The following is a 15,833-nucleotide window of genomic DNA, read 5'->3' on the forward strand; positions in this document are numbered from 1 at the left end:
ACTCCCAGCATGCCCGGACAGCCATTGGCTGTCCGCGCATGCTGGGAGTTGTAGTTTTGCAACAGCTGGAGGCTCCCTCCTTGGAAAACACTGACATAGACAGTGATTTACAGCTTCCAGCAGATCTTTATTACTTTGATATGTAAGGACTTGCTTTATCTATATTAGTTATCTACTTATTTTTCTTTAATTCTCATTTTTTCCTATTTTTGGATGACATTTTGGGGCTTCAGAACCAATTACCAGGTTTCCATAGAGTTCTGGTCTCAACATACAATGGTTTCAACCTACAACGGTCGTCTCAGAACCAATTAATATTGTAACTTGAGGGACCACTGTACTGAAATAGGAGTCTTATAGCCTAAATCCCCATTCACCTACATTATACTGTACTTAGTTGAATAACTTCCGTGTGAACATCTGCCTGACTGACATAATATTGCAGAAAACTGCTCCAATATTCTACGACAAAAACTACAACCATCGGCTGTAAAGAATATGTTCCAAAAACCGCTTCACTCTACAACCGCAGTTCCAAATAGCAAAACCAGCAGCAGGGAACAGTGACAGAAACCGCGGCAACCAGAACTGACAGAACTACAGCACTTTCCAGAACGCTGTGACGTCATGCGCTCGGGCCCGCTATTGGCTTAGACCACGCCCCTGTAAGAACGGCTCGGAATACGCACGTCCTGAAACAAGCACGCAGGAGTCCGCGGCGGGTGCGCGCACGGGGAAGTCTGACAGCTGCTCTGTCACAATGGCGGGAAAGTTTGAGAAATCCCTTAGTCCCGGGAAGGGCAATGGCCTGCGTGCTTCCCTAAGCTTTGCGGTGGGTGAGCTGGTGACGTGCGCGGAGCCCTTTGTGTACACTACGTGCAAGGACAAAACTGCCGGAACCTCTGTGTGCGACTACTGCCTGCGCAGGTACTGGTGTAACTATTATGTATAGGGCTGTCAGCCAATCAGAGCACGGGGCGGAGCTACTGCCCCCTGGCGTCTTCTCCGTTCTCTCTCCACCTTAGAATAGCGTCTCGTTCACATTACATACATGCTTACATGCGTTATGAAAAAATAATAGTTTTCTTTATATTCTTCAATGAAAACAATGGTTTATGTGGTAACTTTGATGATAATAAATGTATCTCTTCCCATGTGATAGCTACAACCGAAGTGTGCTCAGCAGAAAATAGGCCCAAATGAGTAGTGGGCAATCTTCAAAGGGGTATTTCAGCAAACATTTCTTATTTATACTAGGGGAGATTTATCAAAACCTGTTGCCCATAGCAACCAGATTGCTTCTCTCATTTTTCACAGGTCTCTTTAAAAATGAAAGAAGCTGGTTGCCATGAGCAACTGCCCCACTCTTCCTCTGCAGAGTTTTTGATAAATCTCCCCCATATATGCCTAGGCTGCCAACATTAAAATAATAAACCTTAAAGGGGTAATCCGGCCCTAAAACATCTTATCCACCATTCAAAGGATAGGGGATTAGATGTCTGATCGCTGGGGACCCCCACAATCTAGCAGGCAGCACCCACCTGTGAGCACTGCAGGAAGCGCTGGAGGCTCCAAGTCTTATGCCTCCCGACCAGGGGGACGGAGTATGGTGACGTCACGACTCCACCCCTGTGTGACATCACGCTCCGCACCTCAATGCAAGCCAACGGGAGGGGGCGTGATAGCTGGCACGCCCCCTCCCGTAGGCTTGCATTGAAGGGCGGAGCGTGACGTCACACACCGCTGGCCCGGTGGTCGCCTGTAATCAGTCCCGGAGCGAACACGCTCTGGGGACTGATTATAAACGGGGTGCTGCGTGCAAGATCCCGGGGGTCCCCAGCGGTGGGACTCCCGCGATCAGGCATCTTATCCCTATCCTTTGGATAGGGGAAAAGATGTGTAAGCACCGGAGAACCCCTTTAAGGTGTTAAGCATAATCATTTTCATACAAAGTCATTTTTATAATTAGTTATTAAGTAGTAAAATAAAACAAAACCTATACAAACTGGGTATCATTACAATCATTTTGACCTACAGAATAAAGATAATGGGGGAGATTTATCAAGATCTGTGTAGAGGAAAAGTGGTGCAGTTGCCCATAGCAACCAATCAGAATTTCTTTTTTCCATATTCCACAGGTCTTTTTAAAAATGAAAAAAGCAATCTGATGGTTGCTATAGGTAACTGCACCACTCTTCAGCTACACAGGTTCTTGTGTCAATGTGTCCTTTTTACCAAAAAGTGCTAGAAAAGACCCGCCCCCCCAATCCCCCCCCCCCCCCAAAAGTAAAAGTAAGGGTATGTTCACACTACAGAGTGTGAACGGAATCTCCGCTCGCAGAATTCCGCGAGCGGAGATTCAGCCCGGCAGCGGCGATAGGACTGCGCGGCACTGCAACGTCACCATTGACGGCTATGCAGTACTCGCGGACTTCCACACAAAGAATGAACATGTTCTTTCTTTGCGCGGAACAATTTCAGCGGCGGCATTGTCCGCAATGTGAACGGGTCTCGCGGAAGACCCATTCACACTGATGGTAATGTTCACTGTGCTGACTTTTACTCGTGGAATTCCGCGGGGATTCCGCAGTGTGAACATAACCCTTAAAGGGCAAAATTATGTTTTTGCCTTACAGATATTCTTTTTTGTTTCATCGTAGAGTTTGTGGTACAATGAGTTATCCCGAAGTACAGTTGATGACTCAAAAAACAAGTCCTCATATGGGTCTGTAGGTGGAAAATTGAGAGTGTTATGGCTAAAAAAAACTATGTCCTTAAGGGGTTAAAGCAGTGCAGGTGTAAGGATTAGAGATGAGCGAACTTACAGTAAATTCGATTCGTCACAAACTTCTCGGCTCGGCAGTTGATGGCTTTTCCTGCATAAATTAGCTTTCATGTGACCCGTGGGCTGGAAAAGGTGGATACAGTCCTAGGAGACTCTTTCCTAGGAATGTATCCACCTTTTCCAGCCCATTGGAGCACCTGAAAGCTGAACTAATTTATGCAGGATAAGGCATCAACTGCCGAGCCGAGAAGTTTGTGACGAATCGAATTTACTGTAAGTTTGCTCATCTCTAGTAAGGATGTATGTCTTCAATATTCAAATGTGACATTTTGTTCACTGGGGGCGTTTCTTTACCCCTCTGTGCACTGATATGGCCGCCTGGCCTTCTCCTCTAATAACGCCCCCTTATGAATGCAGTAGAAGCAGAGGTGTAGCATGTTTCCCCATAACCTGAGCCGTACACTAGTCCAGCGGATGGCTTGTAGCACATTACTGGAACAGTCTCTTGTGACCACTTAGCTATAGATATACTGTAAATAAGAGAATGCTGTGAGGAGACCGCTGACATAATTTGCGGCACATTCCCCTTTTTCCATGGCATGCAGTGTACCATGGAATGTACATACATTATAATGCTGAGATGGCAAAACTGTATCCATCTCTGTGCACTTACATTCAGCAGGCAGGTTATCAGAGCTCTGTATATCCACAGCAAAGGAGGCTGGCTTTTGTATTCATGGGATGGGGTCTGTCTACAGTGGGGTAGGATCTGTTAAATCGGACCTTTCTGGTCTGTGCACAGTCTGCCTTTAAAATGTTGTGCTCAGGGCAACCACTCCTGTGACCCTTCCCAGGATACACCACTGCCAGGATGTTGTCTGATCCTGCCTCCGTAGATCAGGGGCAGAAAAGATATTGAATAACTAGGAGCTGTTGGTCGCTATCTTGTGTATGAGTGTGAATATGATTGGGTTATATTTCATGCAATTATGCTATGTTATATTTGAATTTTTCATGGAACAAATATCTATCTAGCTTTGTTAGTTTTTTGTTATTATGCAATAATGGATCCAACCCTGTCCTTGATACATGAAGACACCCTTGACTTGTGTAGGACAGGAACAAAAAGAAATGAAATATCCTCTCCTACAACCTCCCATTAGTGTTTCCTATCCCTACAATGGTTAGGTTGGAGAGCTGTCAATCACTACCGTATTTTTCGCCCTATAGGACGCATCGGTGTATAAGACGCACCCAATTTATAGGTGCAAAATCAAAAAAAATAAAGATTTTGAAACCAATAGTGGTCTTCAACCAGCGGACCTCCAGATGTTGCAAAACTTCAACTGTTGGCTGTCCGGGCATGCTGGGAGTTGTAGTTTTGCAACATCTGGAGGTCCGCAGATTGAAGACCACTGCATAGGAGATAATACTCACGTGTCCCCGCCGCTCCGGACCCGTCACCGCTGCCCTGGATGTCGCTCCATCGCTGTCGCCGTGTCCCCATCGCTCCGGAACGTCTCTGCTGCCGGCCAGATATCCTCGCTCTCCGTCGCCGCCATCACGTCGTTACGCACGCCGACGCACGTACGCGACGACGTGATCACGAGGACGGAGAGCACCGGCCATACAGGGGATCCCTGAACAGAGAAGACACCGAGGAGCAGGTAAGGTCCCTCCTGGTGTCCTGTAAGCACTAACCCGGCTATTTAGTCGGGCTGTTCTGGACCGCCGCGGTGAAATCGCGGCGGTCCCGAACAGCCCGATTGAACAGCTGGGTTAGTGTCACTTTCCCTTCAGACGCGGCGGTCAGCTTTGATCGCCGCGTCTGAAGGGTTAATACAGGGCATCACCACGATCGGTGATGTCCTGTATTAGCCGCGGGTCCTGGCTGTTGATGGCCCAGGGACCGCCGCGATAGGGGTGTATTCGCCGTATAAGACGCACCAACTTTTTCCACTTTTTTGGGGAAGAAAAAGTGCGTCTTATACGGTAAATAGTGCCGCCTATTTTACTATTGCCCAGAATGAGCATAGATTTACATAAATAAATGACAAGCTGCTCTAGAGCTTTTTCCCCAAACCTATCTGTGTGCTCAGCATCTTCTGCTCTAAAAAAGACTGCCTGCAAAGTGGGCTCTATTTTTAAAATGGTACTCCGGTAGAAAACTTTTTGGCACCAGTTGATTTAAAAAATAAAATAAAATAAATAATTTCCACTGGAGTACCTCTTTAATGCGACAGGTTCCCTTTAGAGATGACTGCGCATTTTGCTTTATATAAGTATTGTAGAAGTAATGTTAAAGGGGTACTACCGTGCTGACAACTTATCCCATATCTAAAGGATAGGGGATAAGTTTCCTGATCTCGCACGCAGCACCCTACTCTCATCAGGCCCCGGAGCGAACATCGCTCTGGGTCTGATGACTGCCGATCACAGGGCCAGAGTATCGTGATGTCACGGCTCCGCCCCCTCAATGTAAGTTTATGGCAGGGTGCGAGACAGCTGTCTCGCCCCCTGCCATAGACTTGCATTGAGGGGCGGAGCCGTGACGTCACGATCACTGGCCCCCTGTCATCAGACCAGGAGCGGATGTTCGCTCCGGGGCCTGATGAGAGCGGGGTGCTGCGTGCGAGATCGCGGGGGTCCCCATCGGCGGGACCCCGCGCGATCAGGCAACTTATCACCTATGCTTTAGATATGGGATAAGTTGTCAGCACAGTAGTACCCCTTTAACCCCTTAAGGACCAAGGGCGTACCTGTACTCCCATGGGAATTTCGGTCCCCGCTGGGCAGGGACCTGGCCGGGGGGACTGCTGATATTTATCAGCAGGCACCCCGCGCAAATGCCCAGAGGGGGGATCAGACCCCCCCCCATGAATTCACACTTGCGATTTGCGGCTATTCTGGGTCATACGGGTCTATAGTGACCCGGTGACCCGGAAAATAAAGGGGATTGCGGATGTCCTAGACACCCACGATCCCCTTGAAGCAATAGGAGTGAGGTGGTAGAGGTGCCACCCCTCCTATCTCTGCTATTGGTGGTCTAGGCATGCTGGGAGTTGTAGTTTTGCAACATCTGGAGGTCCACAGTTTGGAGACCACTGTGCAGTGGTCTCTAAACTATAGCTCTCCAGATGTTGCAAAACTGCAACTCCCAGCATGCCTAAACAGCAAACAGCTGTCTCTGCATGCTGGGAGTTGTAGTTGTGTACCTCCAGCTGTTGCATAACTACATCTCCCAGCATGCCTTTCGGCGATCAGTACATGCTGGGAGTTGAAGTTTTGCAACAGCTGGAGGCACACTGGTTGGAAAATACTGAGTTATGTAACAGAACCTAACTGAAGGTTTTCCAACCAGTGTGCCTCCAGCTGTTGCAAAAGTACAACTCCCAGCATGCATGGTCTGTCAGTACATGCTGGGAGTTGTAGTTTTGAAACAGCTGGAGGTTTGCCCCCCCCCCCCCCCCCCATGTGAACGTACAGGGTACATTCACACTGGCGGGTTTACAGTAAGTTTACTACTTCAGGTATGAGCTGCGGCAAATTTTTCGCCGCAGCGCAAACTCCTAGCGGTAAATTCACTGTAAACCTCTGCCAGTGTGAACGTGCCCTAAAAACACTACACTAACACATAATAAACACCCCCTTATACTGTCCCCCCAATAAAAATAGTTTAGCAACAGTGTGCTATCACGCCCCCTCCCGTAGGCTTTCATTGAGGGGCGGAGCGTGACATCACACGGGGGCGGAGGCATGACGTCACACGCCGCCGGCCGTGTGGTCGCCGGTAATCAGACCCGGAGCGAACGCGCTCCGGGGACTGATTACAAACGGGGTGCCACGTGCAAGATCCCGGGGGTCACCAGCGGCAGGACTCCCGCGATCAGACATTTCATCCCCTATCCTTTGAATAGGGGATAAGATGTGTAAGCACCGGAGTACCCCTTTAAGGGGTTAATACATAAAAGCGTGAAAAAACAATAAATGATAAACATATTCGGTATCATTGCGTGTGTAAGTGTCCGAACTATAAAAATATAATGTTAATGATTCCCTATGGCAAACAGTGTAAACGTAAAAAAAGTCAAAAAATTCTGCTTTTTTGTCACATCAAACTGCAAAAAAAATTTAATCAAAAAGTCACATATACGAAATCTGGTACCAAAACAAACTACAGATCTTCGCGCAAATGAGCCCTCACAAATCCCTGAATACGGAAAAATAAGAAAGTGAGAGGTGGTCAAAATAGGGCAATTTTAAACATACGAATTTTGTAAAAAAAAGTTTGATATTTTTTAAAAGCAGTACAATAATAGAAAAGTATGTATGGAATATGTTATTGAAAAATTAAAAGGTATCATTATAGTAGGTAATTATGGCTATTATAGGGCGAGGAGGGAAAAATGAGAGTGTAAAAGCAAAAATTGGTCCGGACAAGTGGATCATCATGAGGGACAAATAGATTTATCTCCGTTTTAGTCCCATGGACAAGTAGTTTTTTTAACAAAATTTCCATACCCCTAGAAGGTACAGTATGGTTCCATAGATTTCTGTGTGGAGCTATGTTACTGCTTATTTTGGATTTGTACGCAGCTGTAATAGATGTGTGTGCATGAAGGCTTAATCCAAGTAGTGAACTAGCTGCCATCAAGAGAAGTAGATTTCTGTAAGATGGCTGTGCCTTACTGCTGATCATTTACCATGTTTCCCTTGTAAATCAAGCATTAACCTGTGTATGCATAATGTGATGCTTGTCTTATTAAACATTTTATTCTCTTTTCACATTCTGAGGCTTAGATTACTTTGTCTGGATATCGCAGGAATACTGCCACACTTCTTCTTCTATGCTATCATTATATTGTCATGTCTCATGTTGAAACATATAGGCCCTTATTTACTAAGAGTGGAGTGTAGGTTTCTTTGTGGGTTTTAATTCCCTACAATTTTTTTCCCATGGTAATTACTAAGGTTTCTGTAAATTTTACACTTTTCCCTACATTATACATTATCCTTTTTTTTACACATGCTCTGATCTGTAGGATTTTCCTCATCTCAATCCACTACATTTTCTGTGTAAACCTTAGTAAATATGTTGGGTTTTCGTGAAAATGTCGGGAACACGCCCCTTTTCAGTGACCACACCCCTTTCCATGATGGCTACGCCCCTTTTTCAGGTTTTCTTAGTAAAATGGAGAGTTAGTAGGGTTTTTCAATTCTGGTGCAAATTCTGGCGCAGACAGAATTTCTGGCGAACAAACCGACAAAACATGTTGGTTTTGCAATAGTAAATGAGGGCCATTGTCTCCAGTTTGTCGATAAGTATTTTCTGGTTCAAAAGTAATTGCTAGATCTTTATTTTTATGCAATATGTATTCTAAGGGCTCTTGCACACTAAACGTATTACACTCGGGACTATTCTGAGTGGAATTCAACTTGCAGCAGAATCCAATTGATTTCAACATGATTATGCTCCACTGTGCACATTATGGAAGTTCCTTAGCAGGACTTCCAAGGGCTCATTCTCTGAAAAAATGTACATGTTCATTCTTTCCTTGGCATCCACACAAAACTGCATTGCATTAAGTGGGACAGCCATTAAGCGTTGATCCGGAGGCGGATTTTCTTAATGTTCTTAGTGTGCAAGAAACCTTAAAGAAGAAGTCCTTTGCTAATAAATTTACAAAAAAAAGGGGGGTAGGCGGCTCATACTACATAAGTAAAGAAGTATAGGGTACCGAGGTGACTGCAAAAAACACGATACCCTACGTGTTTAGTGTACAAAATTAAATAGAGAGGGTGCAGACCTTCTAGGTAGATGTACTGGAGTGTATAAAGTGTAAAGATATGAATAATACGGCTGAGTGAATACAAATTATTTATTCATATAAAATTATAAAACATTTATTAAAATTAACCCACTATCATTGCATCCAATGTAGGGGTTACAGCAGTATAAATGGCAGTATGATAAATAATAGATAATAATATAATACACAATATGCATAAGATTATACCACTAGAAAGATAGCATAAATGTCTGTATAGCAACAATTAATCTCCGCAGTTATCTTTGGCAGTCATTGGTAATATAGTGGTTTACATCCATGAATAGTGTTCCTTTTAGGAGATAAGTTCGTTGGTGGTGTAGTTCTCCTATGTGAACTTTCTTATGATAAAGAAATAATGGAGGAAGTTGGTGCACGGCACCACTCACCGACCCAGATGAATACAGAGGATCACGGTATGGGCTGGCACGGGTTTCGTCCGGCACAGATGGTGAAGTGCCCGCTAGTTGTCAATGCGCTGCGATGTCCCCTGGCGATGTCTCCTGGCTTTCTTATAGTTCTCTGCTGGCATGGACAGTGTCCGGCCCGTCAGGAGATGGTACCTGTGACTGGAAGGCTTTGGTTGGAGACAGCGGCGAGTGCTCGGTGGTACGGGAGTGGTGGCGGCGGCCTCGTGTGAATGATGCGCTATTAGTGCGCGCTGTAGTGGTACCCGGCTTGGGGGCTTCCACTTGAATGTAAGTAGTTGTTATAGCCATTTTGGGGTACAGAGTTTGGATCGCTAAACTCATTTTGGGGGTGGGGGGGTCCCCTTCTTCAGTAGCGATAAAGTGTATCCTTAAAGTTAGGGAACTTGTTGGTGTTTGCAGAGGACAGCAGCTTCTCACACTGTCACTGTTCACTGACTTGGCCTGTCTCAACCACTTGAGAGAATTGTGCAAAGCAGAGGCACACATTTTACATCTTGTAACACTGCTTGTGCTGTGACTGCCTGAGATGTCTTTACATGGGCTGTGGTCACACACAGGTGGTTGGGTCTATAGCATTATGTCGGTGATACTGAGATGCTCCGTGGTGGTCAGTGCAGAGCAGCTCTTAAGAGTTCCTTGTTAGTGGAACGGTTCCTGCTGGAGATCTTCTGCGGGCCTCATTTGGCCCAAGGGCTTCATGTTGGACACCCTGGCTCTAAAATGTGTTAGAAGATATTGCCCAAAAGTGCAAATGTAAATAAGAACCTAATTCCAAAATCTTACTCTAGAGGTCACTCTTGTACCACAGCTTCCAAATAGAAATATATATAACCTTGTACCACATCATATTCTTTTTTTGTCCCAATGTTTCATGCCAGCTCATTGCAGGTTCAGACGTTGATATGTGTAAAGTGTTCTCAAACTTGAGAGACCATTTTCAAGCAAATGTTGTTCTTCTGGTGATTTATGAAGCGTTTCAGTTTCTTATTGATTAAATTGTGGCCAGCCAGCAGCAAGAAAAAAACATTTAGGACCTGTCTGGAGGTTGTCAGACTACTTTAGGACCTCACATTTGTATTTTTAAATACAACCAAGTCTTGTCTCACCTCTTCATTGACTGTGTTGCAATGTGCTGTGTTATCTTACTATACATCTGAATGAACTCCAGCAATTCCCTATTTATAGTGATTGACCATTTATTTAATAACTTAATCCCCTAACCTAACCTCCCTATGATCTATCCTGAGAAAGATTAGACCGTGTCATTTATTTTATGTATGTGTAGGATACATTTTCTATAAACATGTCTTACGCCAGCCGTAATTGGTGCAATCTTGCTGCTCAATGTCACAGGGAAAGAAAGTACATCATGTAGGTCTACCTATAAAACAATGGAGATCTGCAGCTATTATTCTGAATTCCATGGTTTGACTGTATGCACGTCTGTATTTGTTTTCATGCTCCTAATTGGGTTGTGCTCTTCTCCAACCAATTTGTTTGACATTTTTTGTAAAATTGTAAAATTTTGTGATTAATTTGATCCTCATCGTTTCTCATAGTAACATGTAAGACCTAAGTCTCTTTAGCAGCAGACCTGCAGCATAGTGAAAAGAGACGGCAAGCAGGTGATTAAGTATATCACCAGCATCTTTGTATGTCTGTAAGTATCGCACACCTTGCAGCGCTGTTCATACCATTGAAGGGGTTATCTGGCCAAAGACATCTTATCCCCTATCCAAAGGATAGGGGATGAGATGTCTGATTGCGAGGGGCCCACCGCTGGAACCCCCCCCCCCCCCCCATGATCAACTTGATGCTGCGTCTCCAGTCTCGGAAAGCTCTTTGTTTCCGGGACTGGGGAAGTGACGCTCCCTCCCATAGACATGAATGGAAAGGCGCGTTACACCACCTCCCTAGTCCCGGGAACCACGAACTTTCCGAGACTTGAGGCGCAGCCCCGCATAGAATGCAGGTGCTGCTCTTTGGCCGGATAACGCATTTAAAGTGGACCCCAGTATAAATCAGTGTGATTAATGGGGGTTCTTTGTGTGGGAAAATTGTGCCCGGGCCTCACTTAGTTCAGCCATAATGTCTTTTGTCAGTCATCTTGACTTATACAAAATAATCTCACAATAACAATAATTTCTTAATACAAATTAGCTGTATTACTCAAGTAGAAAAGTCATTCCCAACAGTTTATATCCATTATATAATGGAACTGACACTACATTGTACTAGTGAAGAAACAAAAAACATCTGCATATATAAGTTGTGTTCATGTGGAATTGCCTTTGCTGTTGTTTTATAAAAACTTTGCGTATCTTGTTCTAGATTCATTTTTATTATTCAGAAAGGGTTCCATGGCTTAAGATGCATCAAACTTCAATAAAATTTTGAAGAATCTTGCCACAAAGTAAGCCAAACAATACTGTGTATAAAATGTTAACCAAAAGAGTCACCAAATTTATCATAGAGCATGAGCCTTAGTAAAGAATTTGGAACATTCTTGGGTCTTGTTCAATCTGCATGTTTTTGACATGGGAACCACACCAATGTCCTCATCAAAAAATTCAACATTTTATCTTCTAATCCATCTTTCATTAATGTTTGATGGGGAATGGTAAAAAACATGGATGATTGGATGAGCTGGAGGTACCCCTTCTCCTTTTTTTCAAGTGAAAAAACATGTTGTTTTCAAAAACTGCACATGAAACGAGATATTAATGTGGTTGCGGCATGACTTATCAATGCAATTCCATGTGAAAGTACTAAATAAAATTCATGAAAAGGCTCAAAATCACTACAAAACTGTTCAAAACAGATTCCAATGCGATTTTGATGTGTTTTTTTTATTTATTTTTTTACAGATCTCTTTTTGCCCATGTAAACAAACCATTGTTGTCCGTGAGATTTTCTGTACAGGCGGCACTGCCTGAATCAGCACTATGACCCCGTGGACATGCACTTTCCCCATTGACGGCATTGCCGTTCTGGGTGGAGTCTGGAATTGGAATATCCGCAGTGCCCACAATGCAGCAGAATCCTATTGAAGATAATGGAAGCCTGCTGCATCGGAATCTCTGATGGAAATCTCGTAATGTGCATGAGCCCATATGAGAGATTTATCAAACCTTGTGCAAAAGATCAGTGGAACTGTTGCCCATAGCAACCAATCAGATTGCTGCTTTCATTTAAAAAAAGGCTCCTAAAAATGAAAGCTGGAGTCTGGTTGCTATGGGCAACTGCTTCGCTGTTCTTCTGCACAAGGTGTGATGAATCTCCCCCAAGTGTTATAGAGGATTAGTAAATCTGCCCCAGGATCCATTAACCAATCTGTTTTGACTAGTTTTGTAACCGATCCAAAAATAGTTCCTATTTTTTTCATTAGGGGTTTCTGCTAGTGAAAATCAATGAATGGAAAATAGACTTGAAAAACTATTCTTTATGTTAATATCAATATCACAAATTTGCACATTTCTTTTACTTTAAAACCTCTCATTAGCAATCTTTACATTATTTTATTTATTTTCTGTACAGAAGAGACTGCTTATGGTGTCTTTTAGATCCAAAACTAGATCTCATTAAATTCATTAAGAATCAATTGATAATAAAATAAACTAATGTGTTTCACACTTTTTCAAAAAACCAAAAACAAGACAAAGCTAACATAAAAATAAATCTGTTGTGTGAAACAAAACCTTGTGCCCATGTAGTTAAAAAAAAAAAATCTTTCCACTTCTACAGCATGACCAACATAAAGAGACTACAACAAAATCTCAACAAATCCCAACATGCGCTTTGTGTAGATTTTTTTGAAGACAAACGCAAAAAAAAAAAACCCACATGTGACCCCATTTCGGAAACTACACGCCTCACGAAATGTAATGAGGGGTGCAGTGATAATTTACACCCCACTGGTGTCTGACAGATCTTTGGAACAGTGAGCTGCGCAAATTAAAAATGTTGTACAGCCCACTGTTCCAAAGATCTGACAGACACCAGTGGGGGGGGGGGGGGGGGGGGGGGGTAAATGCTCACTGTACCCCTTGTTACGTTCCTCAAGGGGTCTAGTTTCCAAAATGGTATGCCATGTGGGGGTTATTTTGCTGTTCTGGCACCATTGGGGCTTCCTAAATGCGACAAGCCCCCCGAGCAAAATTTGCTCTCAAAAAGCCAAATATGACTCCTTCTCTTCTGAGCATTGTAGTTCGTCTGTAATGCGCTTCAGGTCAACTTATGGGGTACCTCCATACTCAGAAGAGATGGGGTTACAAATTTTGGGGGGTATTTTCTGCTATTAACCCTTGCAAAAATGTGAAATTTGGGGGGGAAACACACATTTTAGTGAAAATTTTTTTTTTTTTTTACGCATGCAAAAGTCGTGAAACCCCTGTGGGGTATTAAGGCTCACTTTATTCCTTGTTACGTTCCTCAAGGGGTCTAGTTTCCAAAATGGTATGCCATGTGTTTTTTTTCCCCTGTTCTGGCACCATAGGGGCTTCCTAAATGCAACATGCCCCCCAAAAACCATTTCAGAAAAACGTACGCTCCAAAATCCCCTTGTCGCTCCTTCCCTTCTGAGCCCTCTACTGTGCCCGCCGAACACTTTACATAGACATATGAGGTATGTGCTTACTCGAGAGAAATTGGGCTACAAATATAAGTATACATTTTCTTCTTTTACCCCTTGTAAAAATTCAAAAATTGGGTCTACAAGAACATGCGAGTGTAAAAAATGAAGATTGTGAATGTTCTCCTTCACTTTGCTGCTATTCCTGTGAAACACCTAAAGGGTTAAAATGCTGACTGAATGTCATTTTGAATATTTTGGGGGGTGCAGTTTTTATAATGGGGTCATTTGTGGGGTATTTCTAAGATGAAGACCCTTCAAATCCACTTCAAACCTGAACTGGTCCCTGAAAAATTGTGATTTTGGAAATTTTGTGAAAAATTGGAAAATTGCTGCTGAACTTTGAAGCCCTCTGGTGTCTTCCAAAAGTAAAAACTCGTCAATTTTATGATGCAAATATAAAGTAGACATATTGTATATGTGAATAAAATAAAATAATATTTGGAATATCCATTTTCATTACAAGCAGAGAGCTTCAAAGTTAGAAAAATGCTAAATTTTCAAATTTTTCATCAAATTTTGGGATTTTTCACCAAGAAAGGATGCAAGTTACCAAAAATTTTTACCACTAAGTTAAAGTAGAATATGTCACGAAAAAACAATCTCGGAATCAGAATGATAACTAAAAGCATTCCAGAGTTATTAATGTTTAAAGTGACAGTGGTCAGATGTGCAAAAAATGTCCAGGTCCTAAGGTGTAAAATGGCTGGGTCCTTAAGGGGTTAATGATGCAGCCAATATTTGTTTTTGCATTTTCATTTTTTCCTTCTTGTCTTCTAAGAGCCATAGCACAACTTCAATTTTCCATCTACTGAGGTATATGAGGACTTTTTGCCCATAATGATAATTTTAGAAAATTCAAATAAACGTAATTAGACTTTAACCCCTTAAGGACCAATAAAAATAAACCTGTACGCCCCTGAAAGACCAGGCCTGTTTTTTCAAATCGGGGATGTCTGTCTTTATTAGAGAATAACTCTGATAACGTTTTGCCAATCATGATAATTCTGACATTGTTTTTTTGTCACAAGTTGTCCTTCATGTACATAGTAAAAGTAAGCCGATATCATTTGTAGTTTTTTTTTACAATGCAAAAAATTATGAAATTTTTACAAAAAATTATGATTTTTTGCTATTTTAACACTAATTGGTTGCATATATTTATACTTACTGACCAAATAGTTCATGAAACTTATACTTTCAGATGTCTACTTTATTTTGACGTCATTTTTTAGTTTTTAATTAACATTTTAAATTAGTTAGAACCCTAACAATTTAACTTGAAATGTTGAAAATTTTGAAAATTTGAAAAGTACATCTTTTTTTATGTGCTATGCAAGGTTTGCAGAAATTAAAAGGTAGTAGAACATAGGAACACCCCCCCAAATGACCCCATTTTAAAAACTAGACCCCTCAAGGTATTCGCTAGGGGGTACAGTGAGTATTTTAACACCATAGTTTTTTGGCAGGAATTATTACAAAGTCAGTGTTAAAAATTCGAAAATTGCAATTTTTCACAAATGCATCATTTGGGGGGCATATTTTTTGTACATCACTTCTGATATTGAAATAAATGCACCCTATATTTTATTTGGCTGCTTGTCCCATGTTCGGAAATACCCCCGCTTTGGCAATATATGGTTCCTTGGCCGCGTGGTAGGACTCAGAAGGAGAGGAGCGCCATTTGGCTTTCAGGGCAGAACAGTACCCCCACCCCCACAAGTGACCCCATTTATATACCGCACCCCTACAAGTTATTGGCTGGTCGGCTGGCAGTATAACGCGTCTGTCTGTGACAGTTAAGGCTCCTGATGGATATATCCGCCATGTTGTGGGAATAAGCACCCGCTCATGGCGAATATATCCATTACTGCTGCGGCTGGGTAGCTCAGTGTGTCCGCTCATGACTGCTGGCGGAAAATCCGCCGCTATGAGTGGACGCACAAAGCTACCCAGCCGCAGCAGCGAGCTCATTACTGTGACTGCTGCATAATGTGTAGGATCACGTGGCGGACATCCGCAGCATATTACATGCTGCGGATGTCCGCCAATGCGATCCTACACATTATGCTTTTTTTTTTATTAGATTCATTTAATAAATGTATTTTTAATATATATTTTTTTTTTTACACTTTTATTACATTTTTATTTATTTTTAC

At 42.8% G+C, this 15,833-nt stretch overlaps 1 protein-coding gene across 2 annotated transcripts in view; it reads left to right on the forward strand.

Moving 5' to 3' along the window:
- Positions 1–382: 382 nt before the first annotated feature.
- The window catches only part of SMYD3 (SET and MYND domain containing 3), an 815,165-nt gene continuing 799,714 nt past the window's right edge, over positions 383–15,833 (forward strand). Inside the window, exon 1 of one of the 2 annotated variants that reach the window (XM_056567174.1) lies at positions 383–927. In XM_056567174.1, coding sequence (XP_056423149.1) covers positions 761–927 — 167 coding nt within the window. In that variant the 5' untranslated portion in view covers positions 383–760. The remainder of the gene's footprint in view (positions 928–15,833) is intronic. The other variant, XM_056567173.1, reaches the window with a different exon arrangement.

The sequence above is a fragment of the Hyla sarda genome, chromosome 3, assembly GCF_029499605.1.
Source record: "Hyla sarda isolate aHylSar1 chromosome 3, aHylSar1.hap1, whole genome shotgun sequence".
Taxonomy (NCBI): domain Eukaryota; kingdom Metazoa; phylum Chordata; class Amphibia; order Anura; family Hylidae; genus Hyla; species Hyla sarda.